We start from the raw sequence: 13,300 nt of genomic DNA on the forward strand, positions 1-13,300 counted from the left end.
TCAATAATTGACTGTGGTGTAATAAAAAGTTAAAATCAATCAATTCATTTCCCAAAAGCATGGGGTTCTAATTTTCATCAGTCATCACCACATTGTTTGCGTATTTTCTTTTAATTGTTCAATTGCATCGATGCCAATTGTGTACACTGTTTAAAATTTGCATATCTAAACGTATATGTGATAAGTGATCTTTTAATTGGGTTCTAAAATTGAATTGAAAATTCAATTCGTGACAACTGGAAATAGTTGAATTGAAATGGAACTTTTTATATAATGATAAATTGCATATTTTGCAGTGTTGTATGGGAGGTGCTTGTTGACAAATTTCTTGATCATTTGAGTGTGGTCGACTGAATTTTGCTCGTTGTTCACTTTTGCAATTTCGTTATCAATTTCAACTGCACTTGACATGTTCAATTGAAAGCATATACAATGCACATCAAGTTCAGTGTTATTATCCAGCGTGTTAGATGGGCGTGTGTGTGCTTTCTATTGCGAAGGAGGTGGGTGGGGCTGAGAGGGGGAGAGAGAGAGAGAAATAAGTTTTGCCACTTTTCTCATCACTCAATAAATTTTTGAAATGTATGCTCAAAAAAAATTAATAATTCAAGTAGATTTAAAATGGCACCATGATGAATGACATGTTGAATTTTAGTTGAAATCACTGAGAATAGCATTAACGTTGACGGTAATATAATTGCATTAATGTAAAGAAAAGCATTTCCTTTTTGCCGATTAAGTCGAAACTGAAAATAAGCTTTATACTCACTCGGTCTCTTGTCATCTCTCAGCTTATTAGTGAAAATATCCAGCGATTGTTGAAAAAGGCGATCCGAAGCATCATTTGTTGTGTTCAGATTGATTTTCTTTTTTCTATTCATTTCTCCCTCTTTTGTTGGTCGTCATATTTCGCTTTAGCATGCATTTGGTTAGCATATTATTATTGTGTTGTGCGGATATTTCGCACATTCTGTGAATGAGAAGAACATTTGTTTTTGACAAGAAAACAAAAAAAAAGAGCACAATTTAAAACTAAAACCAATTTATGAAATAGCTTCATTTGTGTTGCTTAATTTTTTTATAACATTGTGCTGTTGTTGTTGTTGTTGTTGTTGATTGTCGGTTGTCTTGGTGACAACTTCTGTGTGCACAAATCTTGGGTGGAGGGTACACACGTTGGTCCTGGCAAAAAGCAGTGTTTCCACCTTGCGTACCAGATGGCATTTCCAGCGCCATCTGGTGAATGATACAAATTTCTCTCCTCGGTAAGAGGTGTGTGCTTTTGATGACTGACTGATATAATAAATAGACTGGTGAGCATAGCAGTACAACGAGCCTACGAAACAGCGTTGAAAACAGCGGCCAAGCATCATCATCATTATTATTATTATTATTATTTATCATTATTGGGAGAAATTGTCGGTGATGGAAACGGCTTGTCGGCCGTTGTTAGCGTTGGTTATTGTTGTTTGCATTCCGGCCGTGTTGACAATACGTTGCCAAATTTGCAAACGTACCGAAGCGTCGCTGGTTCCTGGTAGCATAGCAAACAGTGTTTTCGTGTTCGACGCCACCAGAGACGACTGCGACACCGAGCCGGTCCACTGTTTGCCCGAGGAACGATTTTGCCTCGGTGCATGGGCGGAGCTGGCCCCGGGGCGCCATTGGGTTCAGAAGGGCTGCATTTCTGCCTCGGCCGACGGTCACGGTCTCGGCTGTACCGCGGAACCACTGCAACTGCGTCAAAATGGCAACCATTTTTTGCACCAGCTGACAGCCGACGTGCGCAACGTTACCATGATAGTATGCGTTTGCAACAGTGGTGATTTTTGCAACGCCGGTTCTGTGCAAGCTGCTCACCAACGTCTCACCGCTTTCACCGCCACTGGTGGTACAGTTTCCCAAAGAGCATGCTGTTATTGTTCACTTTTACGGCTTTACTATTTCATCTTTTTCTGGCCATTTCTATTGATGATCAACAATCACTGATAGCCCAATTTAAGCAATCACCCACTGTCCATTTCCATATTTATTATATATTTGCATTTTTTTGGCTTTTCATTCCAGGCGCGTACAGATACTTTGTATAGCATGCATACAGCAGACTGTAACTGCTACAGATTGTTCCACTTGCCGGTGCTTTTCTTTTCTCATCAATATCTAATATTCACACACGCGCACCCTATATATATTTATACATTCCTTTTTGGTATTTTAATATCATTTGCAAAAGTGAAATGTTTCTTCTTTATTAATTTGTTACAAATAAACAGCACCAGTGAAATATTACTACCGATCTACTAGCGACAAAGCAGTAATCATTTTTTTAATTTTTCTTAATTTTTTGGCTTGAATTATTTTTTTCAATCAACGTCAATTGTCATTTTTTGTTGTTTAAACAAGCAGCCATAAGTGTGAGAAGTTAGTTGGGGAAAAAGGATTTTGATTATTTCCATTGTGAAGTTTTGTGTGTGTTTTGTTGAAATATAAATCCATCCATCATATATATATATATATATACTGAATGTCTGATTATTGCGTTTCAGTTCAGAGTGGAGTTGATGTAGCCGTTGTCGTTTTTGTACTCTTTCTAGACCACTTCATAACATCAAAAATGAATGGCATTTGGCGTCCATTAGTGTGGCTATAATTCAACGTAGATGACATTTAGCTTGATGACAGCTGTCAGACTTTGTCAGTGGACTTTTTTTTGTCTCTTTCTTTAACATTGAGCTTATCTGAGGTAATCCATCCATCTTGGGGCGTTTTCTTTTCTTTTCTGTTGCTTTAACTCATGACTGTTGTTTTACTTAATTAATTCAAGCAATAACTATTATGAATAAATACAAGAATATGTGTATACGGCGGCGACGAATTGTACAAACATGCTTATGAAAACTACACTTCAATTGAGCAAACATAATTCAATATTGCAGATTATGTGCAGAATAAATATAATTTGTTTAATTTAATGATATTTTCAGATGTAACATCTCTTCCTTGTCTTGTTAAGGTACCAATCAGTGGTTTTTGTTTTGCGTTTTGAAAAACAGTGAGAGGTAGATTTTTCAGATCGATCACTCATTGCGTTTTGATCAGATGAGTGTTGTTAGGCGTTGGATGTCATTAATAGGCACTGACGTGCAGTTTATAGCGGCTGCTAATATCCATTTACTTATTAGCGAGCGTGTTGCAGTCAAAGAGGAAATGTTGTGAATTAGCGGAACTTTGAAGAGAGTTGTTCAACTTTTATTCAATCTACATGAAATGAATATTATTAGTTGATAAATAATACAATAAAATTATTTATTACTTCAACTCAAAACTCGCTTCTCATGCTGATAATAAATTATACAAACATACAGAGAGAGAGAGAGAGAGAGTATGCTGGGTTTTATTTTAAATCAAAAAAGAAGACAAAACAAAAAAGTTTAATTTTTAATATTTATGCATTTGTTTAATTGTTCAGCTGCACGCATGCACTGAATTGTTGTTGGTGATGACTTATTGATGCTTTTTGCAGATTAGTGTGGTTGATGTGAAAACTGCATCCCAATTTGTTCGTTTCAGTACGACAGAATTTCTACTAGTAAGTTCATTTTTGCATTACTGTTGTTTTGCACATTATTTATAATTATTGCTCTCGGGTAAGTAAATTCATCGAAAAAAAGTTAATCAAAGTAAGCATTGTCGTCACATTGGCATCATTTTATTAATTTAATTCAGTGATCAGATCAAGCAAAATTATGATGCTTTTATCATTCATCATTTTTACTAGTACAGTATGCAGTTGATTATCTTCTATCTTCCTGGAATCATTCATTCAGTTTTATAAATTTTACTCGCTACTGTTGATTATTCGCACGCCAAAAAAAAAGAAACATGAAAAACTTTTATTCTTCTAATAAAGTGGAAGCACCGAACAATGAACAGCAAACAACAACAACATCAGCAGCAACAAAATTCATTAAGATGAATGACTAGAGAGAGCAATAGGAAAATGAATTATTGAAAGCAAAAAGAAAAAATGCCACCCGTGCCAAGGATTTTATCTATATACGTTGCAGTTCTGTACAGTTTCAATATTGATAAATTGGCAACGGATGTCCTTCTGTATTGAAAACATATTCGTCCAACGTTAGTGTAGAATTGTCGTCGTCGAACAATAAATATAGGTATTTGAGTGTTTCAGCTAAGAAGAAGCTTTCCATTTTTTCAATGCACTTCGGCTCTTCTACCAGTACACTTTGCACGGAACAATAGCCGTTGACTTGTTTGGCATGTTTTTCAATTGCTTGAAACACTTGCCACCCCCAATCTTGATAAATAGGATCTTTTGTAATACGATACAAATAAAACCAACTTTCAATTGCTTCTGGTCTGAGGAGACTGTGCGAGTCAGCTTGCTAGTGAGAAGAAAAAAAACAGTTAAGTTTTCTCTGGTACTTATGAACAGTATAATTGTTTTGGTAGTGTTACTTTGATTTCAATGTCCGGTTTCGAAGACAAATCATTCACATTGAAATACGCAATCTCGGGACCCAAGCCCAGTGGATTGGCAGCGTAAAATTCATAACATGTTGTTGCTACACTTTTCGCCGTCTCCAGTAGCATTTCATTCAAACCGTGATGCACTGCTAACGCCAGCTGACCTGGCAGAAAGCAAACCAAATGATCCTTATATTACAAAATAGTCGTGTATTATTCAACTAAAGCAACCAATAATGTAGATAAACTGTATATTTCATTTCAATTACCATTTTCGGTGAAAATGACGAATTTTGAAGCAATTCTCCAACAAATGCTAATTTTCGAGATTTACTACGTCGAAGAAGCAACTTAGTAACACCGGACATGCTTTTCAAAAAATCATCCTTTAACCTGAAAAAAGCATATGGATGGAGGATGTTCAAGGGGAATAAATTATAGTAGTAATTATAATATAACACACCAATTAATTGTTTTTCCTGTCTGAAGCCATTGTTTCAGTAAATATTCATAGTAACTGTCTGTACGGGCGCCTAAGGTGATTCGACCTTCTTTGACAAATTTTCCCGTATCGACATTGATGAACATTGGACACAGACCAGCGTATTTTTTACACTGCTGCTGATTGTGAATAGTAGTTGACACTTTGAACGCTGCTAACTGAAATAAAACGATGTTCAACAACAGTACTTTTATATAAAATAGAAAAATATAATTTGTGTGAAATGGAATTTGTACTTCGTATTTGGAATCATTTGTAGCTCGACTGAGTTCTCGAAATTCAAGCTGCAAGCTAGCCACTTCTGAAAGCGAACTAAGCGACATCCACGGTGGATTTCGCCCTTCGCCAGTGTGCAAATTAACATCACTGTATGGGATACCACTTTTAGTGGAAAATGCAGGCATAAGACGATCACCTAATTCTTTCTGCAACAGCTGTATTTTAAAATTAACATAATTAAAAATAATTTCTTTATATAAACCGCTTTTTCTAGAAACAGATCATCATCCGTAAGGCGATAAACACTCAGCAAGCCTCCGAGAATACGTATAGTCACTTCGAAAAGACTGACAAATCGATCTACATCCGCACTGAATGTTGAAAATTGATTTCGTACTGCAGTAAATTCTGAAAGGTATTCTCGACAATGACAAATCATAGCTCTCAACTGTTGTACATGTGTACACATTTAATTGTTTACCTTCATTCAGACCCATGATTAACATCGTGTCCAAACTGTCCACCAGAGTCAGTTGCAAGCCGAACCATTCCTTGGTAGGTTTGGCGTTGACAGGATCCAGCATATCACTGCCGAAAGCATACCGCTTGTACGCATCCCAAGCATGACGGAACGCGTTCACCACGGCTCTCTGGCGTTCATTGGACGGTCCTTTATCATAAAAGTAAACAATAATTCAAATTCATTTAATCTGCATACCAAAATGCAATATAATCACCATTGAAATTCCCTGCTCTTTTTCCTTCATCTATTTCATAGGACATACTAATCACTGGTTGTGTTTTGACATTTACTGCAACGTCCTACAAAATATTCGGAAAAATCAAATGCGCTTACTAAACAGATAATAGCAACAGATTTCATTATTTGCAAACTGGTAACAATATTTAAACAATGCATAACGTGGTCCATATATTCTGTACTAATTGTACAAAATAATATTACATTTTCTTTATTTAGATGGTTTTCAAAAAAGTGAAAATGTTTGATTTAATGAATTAATACATGTATATATATAATTAAATAGTTTTATACAAGATATTTATTAATTTCAATATCAAACGAAAATTATAACATTAACTAACTTGAAAATAGTTTATACTGTAGTATATTATACATCATATTTTGACAAGTTGTTGTTGTTTGATCTGAAAATACATTTCATTTGAAAAAAATTTCGAAATTTCTCTACAGCTGTATGTAAAATAATGTTCTTTTAATCACATACAAAACGATTCATTCAAATGTACTGCAGTTCTAGCGTTATTAATGCAGATAATGTTGACATTGAAAATTTCATCATGCTGAATACAGTATAGTATACAAATGCACTCATAAATGAATGTTAAAATTACTTATACTACTAATAGTACATAATTAACTACTAACAGTCTTAGCAGAAGTCAACAATACTTACATCATCTTTCTTGACACGACGAAGATATAATAAAGCAGCTGAGCATGTACTGAATATACCAATTATGATCAACAAGAAGCGCACAATTCTAGGTATTCGTCTCCAGTTCTGAAGGAAACAAGTCTACTGTTATTAGGGTTGTTGATTAAAAAATATCTGTAATTTTCAGTACTCGGCTGAAAGCAGTTTTCAAGCGACGCTGCTTTTGAATATTACCCAAATTTTCATCGATGTCAATTATTAATGGGGCGTGCATTTACCAACTGAAATGATTGTCAATTCTAAAATTTCAAGCATATAAAATACGGCGAAAGCTGTATCAGTAAATAAATTTCATGTACAATCACTGTAACACCAAGCGCGTTCAATAGTAAATAGCAAAGACTGTTTGCATTACTGAAAGTTACATTGAAGCTCAGTAACAAGCATCAATACAAACATTAATGAATATAAATATATAATTCTCCTGCCGTTAATCGTACATTTTTCGTTACTATTTTTACAAGGCAATTACTGTAATTATAATTATTCAGGTTTTATTCATTATGCACAAATTGTTGTTATCCACTTTTATTTTGTTAAATAAAAAATTAGCTTGATAATAGAAGGAATTTGATAAATTAAAAAAATTATTTTAGAATGAATTCACTGTTTTTTATTCTTTAACTACGTTAATGTTATCGAAGAAAAAACAATATTTAATGGTCATTGTTGTATAATAAGTTTCACAAATTGAACTTGAATGTTGATAAAAAGTACAGTGGTGATGCGATAATTGTAGTCCAAAGGTATGTAGGTGTTGGAGCTTGTAATTTGTAATTGCAAAGCTGTCTCAAATTATTTTTAACTTTCTGATACTAGAATAGCCAAAAATAATATGCTTTATTATTTTTTTCAATTTTACAACCTTCATTTTGTTTTACTTTGATGAACATCAATGTGAGCGTACAATTTCTGTTTAAACAAATGAATATTGATATCATTATTTTATTGCAGTTTTGTTTTGATGGTGGATAGTACTGACGAATAGCAGTTGAACAATGGATGTTTGGAAGCGATGTCAGAAGGAAAAATACTAATGAAGCTATTCAACAACAACAACAACGTATTGGTTGATCATTTTCACTGCCGATATTGTTTGAAGTGATGATAAAGGAGTGAAAAATATTTTACAATGAGCTATCGTGATGTGATTTTTGATCAACTAAAATGTCGTAACCAGTCGATGAACGATGCGTATATGGATATATATCTGTCGTGTAATAATTTTGCAATTTGTTCTATTGAAATTCTATTTGGAATCTTTTTTTGATTTAGATTCAGAACTGTTCGATGCTGTATCACATTTGAAATCTGTTATTAAACGACTTAGCACAACTGACGGGAAAGGTGGAGAAAATGAAATTGATAAAGAAAAAATAAGAACTCTTGAAACTCAGCTTTTGGAACTGCAGCAAGAAAGGGCAGATTTGTATAAAAAACGCGGCGAAGTATTTTTCTTTTTTTTAGTTTAGTTACATCTTTGCGTGATTTGATTTAATATTTTAATAATTTCGTGTAAAATATCAAACACTGAACGTTTTTTCTGTTCGATAGCATTATTATTAATATTATTAATACTAATATTATTGCTAATAATGATAGATAAATTTGCTTAGAACGCCGAAATGCTTATTGAACTTAACAGAAAGTTGGAAGAAAAGGAAGATGAACGATTGCATGCTTTGAAGCAGTAAGTTTAATTATTTTGATCAGGTGTTTCAGATGTTTCCTAAGACAGAAGATATTTTATTTAGACTGGAATGCAATTTAGAAGAAAAGCAAAAGCTTGAAGCTGAAAATAGAAAACTCAAAGAAAACTTGGAAAATATGACTAAGAATAATCAGGTCGTCAGAATGAATTGATTGATGTGTCGCTTTTTGAATTTAAATAAATTGTGCTTGTCAATTGTAGTTGTTGAAAGACGAACATGTAGTTTTGCAGAGTACTTTGACCGTGCTCGAAGGACAGTTTCAAGCTCTCAAAGTTGAAAATGCTCAAATGTTAGACAGGTGGAAGTTGTTGAATCAACGTGAAGCGGATGTTTTGAATTTGGAAAATGATCTGCAGATGCAGTAACTGTTTTCTTCGTATTATTATGTTTATGGCACATTTGTTGTTTTCTGTGTTTCGTAGGATGAGGAGTTTGAAACTTCAGTATGAATTAGCCGAAGCAGCTGAGCCGTTTGTTCAAATTGATGACATGGAAAACATGTAAGAAATGCATTTTTTTTAATGTGTCAATAAGTTTTCCAATGTTACAATACAAGTGGATTGCATAGCACATAAAAATGTAGACTTTAATATATATATAGTTTTGTAAAGATGGTGTAGTTATTATGATATTGTTTTTGAATCACACCAAATGATCGAAGTGCATTTAGAAAAGATTCACCGTCGCCGTCAATATCTGATTCTAGTGGTTCATTTGTTCCCAAGTCGTTGAAATGCAAATTCGTAAGCACTGAGAAAGTCACATCTGTTAGAATTACTTTGATTCTCTTTCAGGAAGCTCACGATGGAGAAGTGTTGACATTGTGCTGGGGTCGTTGTGGGAAAATTTTAGCCACTGGCGGAACGGATCGACGGCTTAAACTGTGGGAAATTGTTGACGGTTGGATGATGTTTCTTTGAATAATGGCGAAAGAAATGCATTTTTTAAATGGGAAAAAATTGTTTTTTCCAGGTCAGCATGGTAGGCCGGCTACATTGATGGGATGCAATCAGGCTGTGACTTGTGCGGATTTTGATCTCAACGGAAGTCTAGTGTTGGCGGGAAGCAATGATTTCGCCACTCGCATCTGGAGTGTTGCTGACCAGCGACTTCGACACTCGCTTACTGGCCACAGCGGCAAAGTTTTGTGTGCGAAATTTGTAACTGGCGGTCGAGTGATCACTGGTTCGCATGACCGTACGATTCGAATTTGGGATCTTCAAGGTCGATCCTGTAAGTAGTGAATTTAAAGTAGCAAAACATATTTAAACTAACTCAAATTGTAAGTGCGGTGTAATTTATTAATAATTAAATGAAAAAAAAATTTTTTATCCTAGGCTATAGAACGTTGCTTTCCGCTTCGACTTGTTACGATCTGGTGGCGGTTGGCAATTCGCAGTCAATGCTGATTAGTGGTCATTTTGACAAAAAAATACGTTTTTGGGATGATCGTTGTCAACACGTGGTAAAAGATATGCAAGTTGGAGGAAAAATTACATCTCTCGACGTAGCCAACGGTAAATAGTTAGTTCTTTTATAAATCTAATTATATTTGTCATCTGCATATTTTTCTTTTCATCTTCAGATGACGTCAATTTACTATGCACTACCAGAGAAGATTTGATTTATTGCATTGATTTGAGGCAGTGTTTGGTGAAACGTAGTTTTGGGTAAATTAACTTTTTGTTGAGTACTTTTATAGTCAGTTTTTAAATTCACTAAATGATTTGCAATGTTTAACAGTTGGTTTAATGAGAGGCTTCTTTTTTTTTGTAGGGCCGATGGTTTCAAAATTGGTTATGATTTTGTCAGAGGAAAATTCAGTCCTGATTCACACTATTGCATCTGCGGCTCAGCAGATGGAAATGTTTACATATGGAATGCAATGTCAGGCAAATTGGAAACAGTTCTAACCAACGGACATAGGTTCGTTTTGAGATTCATTATTTTTGTCATATTATTTTTTAAATATTGATTTTTGTAGTTCTTGTGTAATTGCATCCATGTGGAACTTGGATGGAACAGTTGTGGCCACTTGTGAAAAACAAAAAGTAGTATCAATATGGATGTAATGCTGATATATGAATAAAATTGTTTCATAAATGGAGATGTTATTTTTGCTGTACATACGTTCAAATATATATTTTTTTTAATTTTTGTCTTTGACTTTTCATTTCTCTAAATTTTTGCTTATTAGTGTATGAATTTAGTTTTCAATGACTTTTAAATATCGTACCGAGACTGGTAGTCAGGTGAGTTTTGTTCGCATGCTGTGGATAGTTTTGAATTCTTTTATAAATATTACAACAGTATTTATAATTTTCTTTTATCTTTACGCGCATTTATGTGTACGCATTGTATGTTTAGCTGTTTTCACGTTTAAATCCGAAACCAGCTTTATCGATATCTCTGGGAGGTCTGTTTCCTGACCCATTGCAGCCGAAGCATATTGTGGAAATTGTCGGCGGCAGCGGCTCTGGGAAAACGTTGCTTCTGCTGGAAGTGATCGCCAGTTGCATTATTGATCTTCAGGTAGGTGTGCTGCTGTTGGACTGTGATCGTCATTTTTGTTTATCCGCTCTGGTGAACGTGTTGTCCATGCGTAATCCGGGTGCCAAAGATGAACAAGCTTTGCTGAACTGTTTGAATCGACTTCACTCGATCGTTTGCCGCAACGGCGAGGATTTGTGGCACAGTTTGGATTTTGCCGACAAAATTGTCCACCGTACCGCTTCACTGATGAACGTGATAATTATTGACAGTGTTTCGGCTTTTTCTCTGACCAGTGCCGGTAATTTGCGCGAAAAGCACGAACGTCTGGTCTTGAAAGTGCGACGCACAGTCGAAGAGCACAATTTGGTCGCTTTCATCACCAGGCAAACGGTCACCAGACATCCAGACCGTGCAGAAGAAACTGGACGTCATGTTTCTGCAATTTTGGACCATTGTTGGCGCAAAGCCAACACCGTACGCGTGCAAACCCATTGCTTCAACTGGAATCAGTTTCAAGCCACCGTGGACAATCGAATTGTTCATTTTCGATCGATTAATGGAAGACCCTGTTTCAATTGACTGTTAGTCTTCTTTGTTCGGCGAACGTCGTTCTGTACGCGCTGTTTTTGGTATGATGTTGAAATTGTACGAATTTTTTTTCATTTCAAACAATTCTACCTGCGTATCAGTTTACTTACAGTCTGACATGTGTGAGTAGGTAATAATATATTGAATGTGAACGGTGAATTTTGTGTTTGGTGAAATTAATTTCCGTGTGCCACATCAACCGGATCAAATGCGAGTGCCAATTTGATCGGTTTTTCTTTTTTTGCAATCACCTGCAGATATTTTTCATTTTTAAATTTAAACTGCACCGTTTTCGGGTCGATGTTCAACGGCATTTGATAACTGCGGAACAGTTCCCTTGCGCGGTATTGGTTTGTTGGCAATGGGGCGTTCGATTTGCAATGAATCAGCAATTCGTTGCCCATCACTTTTGCCTAAATGAATAATTTATCAGTCATACAATTTGGATGCAATTTTATCTAAATGACAATTTACGTTTCAAAAATAAAGCGGTCATCACTGGCAGACAAATGATTCCTGTCTTAAGCATTAATTAGAAAGAATATTTATCATTTTGTTCATAGTTGATCTTTCTTCATTTCTAAGTAAACGTAAAGTGCTTTAATTTTAGTAACAATGTAAACAGTGATTAAGATTAATTTGGAGGCTTGAAGAGAAAGACCCAAATGCTGGTGCACAACTAGTGCTCACGAACAATTGTAATTATTTCAATGCAAATCGTTTTTTCTCAATTTCTCTTCAAGATAACATTTTTTAAAGTAGTTTAGGTGTAATATTTTTTTCTGGTGATTTAAGCGGAACTGAAATTTGTTTTATTGGTTTTTTTATGCACTTAACACTCACTACCTCTCGAAACTTGGCAAATATTTTCAGTTGAAATAAACTGTTGTTTTTCAAATCTAATGCACTCTTATTGTGCATTTGTCAACAGAAATTGTGAAAAAATTTTAAATATTCGTCATTGTTATATTTATTATATTATTGGTTTGCTGTTTCTGAATTTTTGACCGTTGATTTAAAGTTGAAAAATTGCCAATATCCCTAAATATCAAGAATCAAATTTTAAAACCGTCTATTTCAGTTTTGAATTAATCATTAAATTTTTTCAAACTTTGAACAATGTAGATAAAATTGTTTTTATAGTTTGTTGAAAATGCAGATATTCGATACTTACGGCTACTTCAGCGGATGTGAACGGTGCGATGGCGAGCTTGACTTCAAACTCATTTTCAGTGTTGTAAACACTGACTGGTCCCAAAGGCCAGTCCCAGAGTGACGAAGAACGGTCACTGAAGCCTCCTTGGCCAAAGCCCGCCGGCTTTTTCCTGCCTAGCATTGGTGATGTCATCGTTGTTGTAACTGGGACTGTTTCTGTTTCGGCGGTGATTTGCTTCACTTCATCAGAATCGACGAGATTATTCAATTCAGCTAGACTGTGGATGAGCTGTTTTGCTTCAAGCGTCCTCTGACCACGTATCAAACCCCGGCGTGTATAAACCGTTGGATTATCAATGGCCACAAATTGCGGATTCACGCTTTCCCGGCGTGTTTTCAACGATCGACATTCCTCTGGGCAGGGTTCGTCTTTGCACTCTTCGTTTGCCGTACCATTTCTTAAACCAATAAAGAAAACATATCAAGCATTTACTAATGAGATATATTTATTGCGTGAAAAATTGGAATATTCCTTCTTCTCACTCTTTCCTCTCTGCCATAGTTGTTGTTCGTGAAAAATCATCAACACAGTTTGCACATTCTCAGCAACCTGGTGGAGCTGGATATGGTTTGATCAATTTTTGATAGCTGCGTTGAAATTCGAC

The 13,300-nt window shown here is 35.2% G+C and overlaps 7 protein-coding genes across 7 annotated transcripts; 2 read left to right on the forward strand and 5 right to left on the reverse strand.

The window, feature by feature from the left end:
* Positions 1-222: 222 nt before the first annotated feature.
* Tsp_04161 (hypothetical protein) lies at positions 223-881 on the reverse strand. Its single transcript, XM_003374929.1, has 2 exons — positions 770-881; positions 223-236 (listed from the first exon to the last, which is right to left on the reverse strand). Exons 1-2 carry the CDS (start codon positions 879-881, stop codon positions 223-225), a joined length of 126 nt encoding a protein of 41 aa, XP_003374977.1.
* A 162-nt stretch (positions 882-1,043) lies between these two features.
* On the reverse strand, positions 1,044-1,379 carry Tsp_04162 (hypothetical protein). The gene has a single exon (XM_003374930.1). The coding sequence runs from the start codon at positions 1,377-1,379 to the stop codon at positions 1,044-1,046; it is 336 nt and encodes a 111-aa protein (XP_003374978.1).
* Positions 1,380-1,449: 70 nt separating this feature from the next.
* On the reverse strand, positions 1,450-2,154 carry Tsp_04163 (hypothetical protein). Its single transcript, XM_003374931.1, has 2 exons — positions 2,082-2,154; positions 1,450-1,913 (listed from the first exon to the last, which is right to left on the reverse strand). Exons 1-2 carry the CDS (start codon positions 2,152-2,154, stop codon positions 1,450-1,452), a joined length of 537 nt encoding a protein of 178 aa, XP_003374979.1.
* A 1,925-nt stretch (positions 2,155-4,079) lies between these two features.
* Tsp_04164 (glycosyl hydrolase family 47) lies at positions 4,080-6,901 on the reverse strand. The gene is made up of 10 exons (XM_003374932.1): positions 6,818-6,901; positions 6,646-6,753; positions 6,457-6,532; positions 6,314-6,376; positions 5,691-5,879; positions 5,562-5,617; positions 4,952-5,148; positions 4,758-4,881; positions 4,480-4,677; positions 4,080-4,406 (listed from the first exon to the last, which is right to left on the reverse strand). Exons 1-10 carry the CDS (start codon positions 6,899-6,901, stop codon positions 4,080-4,082), a joined length of 1,422 nt encoding a protein of 473 aa, XP_003374980.1.
* Positions 6,902-7,689: 788 nt separating this feature from the next.
* Positions 7,690-8,764, forward strand: Tsp_04165 (autophagy protein 16). Its single transcript, XM_003374933.1, has 5 exons — positions 7,690-7,756; positions 7,963-8,135; positions 8,304-8,377; positions 8,442-8,532; positions 8,600-8,764. The coding sequence occupies exons 1-5, from the start codon at positions 7,690-7,692 to the stop codon at positions 8,762-8,764; spliced, it is 570 nt and encodes a 189-aa protein (XP_003374981.1).
* Positions 8,765-8,822: 58 nt separating this feature from the next.
* On the forward strand, positions 8,823-11,471 carry Tsp_04166 (conserved hypothetical protein). The gene is made up of 11 exons (XM_003374934.1): positions 8,823-8,899; positions 9,011-9,107; positions 9,194-9,299; positions 9,372-9,623; positions 9,737-9,916; positions 9,985-10,069; positions 10,176-10,325; positions 10,384-10,450; positions 10,610-10,651; positions 10,767-10,901; positions 10,932-11,471. Exons 1-11 carry the CDS (start codon positions 8,823-8,825, stop codon positions 11,469-11,471), a joined length of 1,731 nt encoding a protein of 576 aa, XP_003374982.1.
* A 956-nt stretch (positions 11,472-12,427) lies between these two features.
* Positions 12,428-13,195, reverse strand: Tsp_04167 (heat shock protein Hsp-12.2). Its single transcript, XM_003374935.1, has 3 exons — positions 13,179-13,195; positions 12,655-13,093; positions 12,428-12,475 (listed from the first exon to the last, which is right to left on the reverse strand). Exons 1-3 carry the CDS (start codon positions 13,193-13,195, stop codon positions 12,428-12,430), a joined length of 504 nt encoding a protein of 167 aa, XP_003374983.1.
* Between the last annotated feature and the right edge of the window lie 105 nt (positions 13,196-13,300).

The sequence above is a fragment of the Trichinella spiralis genome, assembly GCF_000181795.1.
Source record: "Trichinella spiralis strain ISS 195 chromosome Unknown Scfld5, whole genome shotgun sequence".
NCBI classification, from domain to species: Eukaryota; Metazoa; Nematoda; class Enoplea; order Trichinellida; family Trichinellidae; genus Trichinella; species Trichinella spiralis.

What these genes read in the sequence shown, in the direction of transcription:
- Tsp_04161 (XM_003374929.1), bottom strand. Translation starts at nt 881, where the DNA reads ATGAATAGAAAAAAGAAAATCAATCTGAACACAACAAATGATGCTTCG.
- Tsp_04162 (XM_003374930.1), bottom strand. Translation starts at nt 1,379, where the DNA reads ATGATGATGATGCTTGGCCGCTGTTTTCAACGCTGTTTCGTAGGCTCG.
- Tsp_04163 (XM_003374931.1), bottom strand. Translation starts at nt 2,154, where the DNA reads ATGAGAAAAGAAAAGCACCGGCAAGTGGAACAATCTGTAGCAGTTACA. An exon ending in CTGTATGCATGCTATACAAA is followed by an intron (nt 1,914 to 2,081) that starts GTATCTGTACGC and finishes GAACAATAACAG; the next exon opens with CATGCTCTTTGGGAAACTGT.
- Tsp_04164 (XM_003374932.1), bottom strand. Translation starts at nt 6,901, where the DNA reads ATGCACGCCCCATTAATAATTGACATCGATGAAAATTTGGGTAATATT. An exon ending in TGAAAACTGCTTTCAGCCGA is followed by an intron (nt 6,754 to 6,817) that starts GTACTGAAAATT and finishes TGTTTCCTTCAG; the next exon opens with AACTGGAGACGAATACCTAG. An exon ending in ACATTTGAATGAATCGTTTT is followed by an intron (nt 6,377 to 6,456) that starts GTATGTGATTAA and finishes ATGTATTTTCAG; the next exon opens with ATCAAACAACAACAACTTGT.
- Tsp_04165 (XM_003374933.1), top strand. Translation starts at nt 7,690, where the DNA reads ATGTTTGGAAGCGATGTCAGAAGGAAAAATACTAATGAAGCTATTCAA. An exon ending in TGTATAAAAAACGCGGCGAA is followed by an intron (nt 8,136 to 8,303) that starts GTATTTTTCTTT and finishes AAATTTGCTTAG; the next exon opens with AACGCCGAAATGCTTATTGA. An exon ending in CGATTGCATGCTTTGAAGCA is followed by an intron (nt 8,378 to 8,441) that starts GTAAGTTTAATT and finishes TATTTTATTTAG; the next exon opens with ACTGGAATGCAATTTAGAAG.
- Tsp_04166 (XM_003374934.1), top strand. Translation starts at nt 8,823, where the DNA reads ATGAGGAGTTTGAAACTTCAGTATGAATTAGCCGAAGCAGCTGAGCCG. An exon ending in ATTGATGACATGGAAAACAT is followed by an intron (nt 8,900 to 9,010) that starts GTAAGAAATGCA and finishes AGTTTTGTAAAG; the next exon opens with ATGGTGTAGTTATTATGATA. An exon ending in GTCAATATCTGATTCTAGTG is followed by an intron (nt 9,108 to 9,193) that starts GTTCATTTGTTC and finishes ATTCTCTTTCAG; the next exon opens with GAAGCTCACGATGGAGAAGT.
- Tsp_04167 (XM_003374935.1), bottom strand. An exon ending in TCACATCCGCTGAAGTAGCC is followed by an intron (nt 12,476 to 12,654) that starts GTAAGTATCGAA and finishes TCAAAAATTCAG; the next exon opens with AAACAGCAAACCAATAATAT.